At 40.3% G+C, this 4,689-nt stretch overlaps 1 protein-coding gene across 1 annotated transcript; it reads left to right on the forward strand.

The window, feature by feature from the left end:
* The first annotated feature begins 675 nt into the window (after positions 1-675).
* On the forward strand, positions 676-3,074 carry LOC112453038. Its single transcript, XM_025013580.1, has 2 exons — positions 676-845; positions 1,012-3,074. Exon 2 carries the CDS (start codon positions 1,643-1,645, stop codon positions 2,204-2,206), a length of 564 nt encoding a protein of 187 aa, XP_024869348.1. The 5' UTR covers positions 676-845; positions 1,012-1,642; the 3' UTR covers positions 2,207-3,074.
* The last annotated feature ends 1,615 nt before the right edge of the window (positions 3,075-4,689 follow it).

Raw genomic sequence — 4,689 nt, forward strand, 5'->3', positions numbered from 1 at the left:
TGTGTTAACAATAATTTATTTTCTAAATTAATAACAAGATTTTTTTAGAAGAAAGCGTACATATTGGCCAAGAGTGGATTTCTATTATTTACGCTTTTTCTGTTTTTTATTTCTTTACTTAATTTATATAGTTTATTTTCAGAATAAAGATAATATAATTTTATTAGACATCATTTATGTAATTAAAAAATTTTACTAACATTTTTTGTTGTTAGTTTCATTACTTTTAAATAATTAAGAGACACACGATAGTGTATCGCGCCTAGTGTGGGAAGAGATATTTTATTGTCATCTGCAATGTTATAATATATATATTTTATTCATAAATCAACATCAGAAAAGATACGCGAGACATAATAGACGAGCCAAGTCAGTCGACGCGCTAACGCATACGACTTTCGATGAACCGGCTATGGCTATGCTACGACTCGCGGAAAAACGAGACATCCGAGTGTATGTCTGCGCTCTTCTACCCGCCCGAAGCTGGTCGAGCCGCCGCCGAGCGCCCAGCGCACACGTACACGGCTCCGTCAGCTGTGTGCGTGTCCCCCACCAGGCGCGCAGGCAGCGGGCAAAACAGCACCATTGGCATCTCTGGGCACGGCGCGTGCGGCGACGATTTGAGGCGACCGATGGGGGACCGCCGGCCGCGGCGGTGGAAACGCGCTCTGGCGATCGACGGGAGGCGCCCGTGTGAGGTGCCAAGAAGAAATTTAAGAACGCATGGTGCGGCTTGATATCCAAAAAGCGTGAGAGCAACAGGTGAGGATAGCACGAGGTCTTTGAAGGGATACAGGAATAGAGAATGCGAAGAAGAAAAGGAGCTGAGGGCTACTCAGAAGAGCGTAAGTAACAAAAGTAAATTAGAAGCGTAAGATAGAGAGAGGACGGAGAATGGCAATGAGGAAGGCAGAGGCACACACAAACGAGTAGATAGGTTAAGTTAGCGGTAAAGAGAGGTGAGGAGGCGAACAAGTGCAGCGTACTAATATAAAGCTCTGTTTAATATAGCGACAAAGGAGAAGATGTCGGGAACAAGACACAGATCGGAGGAGGCTGAGCGGCGGAGGAAATCGTGAGAGAATTAAGAAAGATAGGACTAGGAATTATGGAGGAATGTAGACGAGAGGGAACAGAAATCAGGAATGAAATGAAGAAAATAAGGGAACAGCTAGAAAAGATCGAGAAGAGGCAGATCGAAATGATCCAAATCAAGGAGAGCGAACAGAAGGAGAGAGACACAGAGGAGGTACAGAAAAGTAGAAGAAGAATAACGATGAAAGAGGAGGCAAAAGAGAGAGAAGAGAGCAATGAAGAAAAATGGAGTGAAAAAGATTGGGGAAAAGACTGGTGGTAGGAAGCGGCAAGCGAGGAGGAAAGGAGAAATGAAGGGAGGAAGAACGCGAGAAAGAAGACGAAAGATGCAGTGAAAAAAGCGAGGTTAGGAAAGTTGAAAACGGGACTGACGAAAGAGACAAGGAAAAAGGACACACTGCAGAAAGGAACAAGGTGTGGCGAATAACGGAAGAGAGAGAGGAAGAAGTAAGAAGGAGAAGAGAATGAAAGAAAAGAGAGGCGGCGCGAGAAGAAGAAAGAGAGAAAAGGGAAAGAGCCGAGAAGAAGGAAAGAAGTCTCGGGCCGGATGACCAGTCATTGCGATAGTAATCTTGCTCAGTACGAGAGGAACCGCAAGTTCGGACATTTGGTTCACGCACTCGGTCGAGCGGCCGGTGATGCAAAGCTACCATCCGTGGGATTATGCCTGAACGCCTCTAAGGCCGTATCCTCTCTAGTCAAAGGTGGCAATGATATCTCTAGGAGTCTCCTCATATGGAGAAGAGTGACAGGAGAAGGGCCAAAGGAAAAAAGAAAGTTTGTGGAAACAATTACGGAAAGTGTGCTGGGGAGAATAGTTCCAATAAGAAGAGTCAGGGAGGCGGCGGGCACGGACTGGAAAGGAACAATTTTTATGGAACTTGAAGAGGTAGACGACAAGGAAGAATTAATTAGAAGGAACGACGAGATCTGGAGAAGATGGGAAGTAGGAGTCGATGAGCTCCTTACGATGGAGGAGAGAGTCTACAGACACAAATTGGTCAAAAAAGCAAGGGAGGAAAGGCAGAAAGGAAGGTCAGTGATCCTAACGAATAGGAGGCTCTGGATAGATGCGAAGGAAGTGAAATGGGATGAGGAGAGAGGTACATAGCAGAGAATCTGAAGGCCTTTTTGACGAAGAATACTGACACGATGGAAGGAACAAAGAAAACGCGAGCAGGAGGAAAGGGAAGGAAAAGAAACAAAGAGAACACCTAGAGGAAGTACAGACAGAGAAAGTTTGTATTAGTAATGGAACTGCAAGTGTATACCAGAAATGTAACAATGTATGAGTGTGCGTGCGTGAATGACAATTAAGTAATTGAGGGCTAGAGGTTAACACACGGCAAAGGTGCTGATAAAATGGTCTACACTTGAATTAAAAATATGATACAGAAACAGGCAAAAGCAAAGAAGGTTATTGCCATAGGACAGCGTAGCTATGTGGGGTGCGTGAGAGAGAGAAAGAGAGAGAGTGTGTGCGTGTGTGCGAGGATGAGTGAAGGAGAGAAAGAGTGAGAGGTAAAACGGAAGAAATTTGAAGGAGAATAAAGTAAACCTATATAATAGCAGAGTAGCAAGTGCATATTATGAATGTAACAACGAGTGAGTGTGTGTATGTCGAATGATAGTTAAGTATCTGAGTGTGAAAGTCAACATAATGTATAAATGTAAATACAAAGGCGCTGATGTAATATGAAATATTATTAAATGTAGCGGGAAGAAAGCTAGAAAATGGCAAAGGCAGAAAAGGTTAATAGGTTGCTAAGACAGCGTAGCAATGAGGAACGCGGGAGAGAGAGAGAAAAAGTGTGTATGTGTGTGTGTGTGTGTGTTTATGTGTGCGCGGGTGAGTGTGTGTGAGGGAGAGGAAGTCGCTGAAGAGGGGGCCGGGGTGAGGTAAAGGAAGGGGAGGGTGGGTACTGTTAGTATGTGAGGTCGCCTAATGGCCAGGCTTGGAAAGGAAATGCTTGTAAAAATGTAAAGGGTTGGGTACGTTCCTATAAAACGCCACATGTATCAGATAAGAGGAGATCAATAAACAGAGGACAGGTAAAGGTTTGGACACGTTCCTAAAAAAAAACGCCATGTATATATCCCGAGAAGGAAATCATTATCTTTAATATATATATAAAAAAAAATACAATTTTTTAAAATTTGGTCCATTAACGAATGAGTAGTTTGCGGTCAGACAGACAGATGTCAGGTACTTATAATAATAGATTTTGTAATAAATTATTTAAAAATGTCATATGCTTTATTATATAATTTCATCTTTAATTTTTTATTTATCAATGATTTTTCCTACCTAAAAAGTACCATTTTGATCCTCCTAAATAACTCAACTTTTTGAAGATATCAGTCTGTACTATATTTTTTCTTGAACACTTACTTCTGAAATAAAAAACTTTAAAAAGATTTTTTTATACTGCATAGAAAAAAAGTGTGCAAATTAGAAACTTGCACATTGCTTCCTCATCATTACGGATCGCTACCATTGCTCCTATTTTATTTCGTTCACAAAGCTCCTCTTATGAGGAAGCTTGTATTTTATTTGATGCATAATTATTAGTATTTATTAGTTTGGCTTCCTCATAGAGGAAGCTTTATGAGCGAAATAAAATAGGAGCAATGGTAGCGATCTGTAATGATGAGAAAGCAATGTGCAAGTTTCCAATTTGCACTTTTTTATTTTAAATTTAATTCTTTTTTATAAATTGAAAAAGGGTCAGCTTAGTAGCACAAGTGGGGTTTTACAATTGACGCCATGTCAAATCGATGTTGACTTTGGAAGTTCAAGCTACATGGTCCATATATGGACTTTCGCATATAAACCTTTGATCGCATATAAAGCTGGATCTAATTAACCAAATCTTAAAGAATTATATATAAAGTAGGGGTAGAATTTTCCGGGAATTGCCATAAAGTATATAATTTTTTGTTACCGATTTTTTGAAAACCGGTTTCGAATTTTTTTCAATTTTTCGGGAAATAATTGACCAAATCTTAAAGAATTATATACAAAATAGGGGTAAAAAAGACTGAAGAATATAATAATATTAGAAACAGCCCGATATTTTAAAATTAGCGGAAATTAAAGCTATTACAGACATTTTTTAAAAAATTATGGACATTTGATCGCGTATAAAGCTGGGTCTAATCAACCAAATCATAAAGAGTTATATATAAAATAGAGGTAGAAAAGACTGAAGTATATAATAAAATTAGAAATAGACAGATATCTCACAATTTGCGACAATTAGAACAACCACAAACATTGCTACAAAAATTCTAAATTTTATTTAAAAAAAAAAGCGCTTTACCGATCATTGCCAAATTCAATCCCAACCTTCCTTACATGATACTCTATCAATAAAAAAAAATGCATCCCGATATCTAAAAAATTATGAAAGTTAGAGCATAAACGGACAACAAAAGCGTTACACACACACACACACGCGCGCGCGCGCGCGCGCACGTACACGCACACGCACACGCACACGCACGCACACGCACGCACACGCACGCACGCACGCACGCACGCACGCACACACACACACACACACACACACACACACACACACACACACACAC

Source organism: Temnothorax curvispinosus, unplaced genomic scaffold (genome assembly GCF_003070985.1).
Source record: "Temnothorax curvispinosus isolate PA1 unplaced genomic scaffold, ASM307098v1 QBEX01003942.1, whole genome shotgun sequence".
Lineage (NCBI taxonomy): Eukaryota > Metazoa > Arthropoda > Insecta > Hymenoptera > Formicidae > Temnothorax > Temnothorax curvispinosus.

Bases quoted from the DNA above. Each gene is read 5' to 3' on its own strand.
- LOC112453038 (XM_025013580.1), top strand. From the start codon at position 1,643: ATGACCAGTCATTGCGATAGTAATCTTGCTCAGTACGAGAGGAACCGC.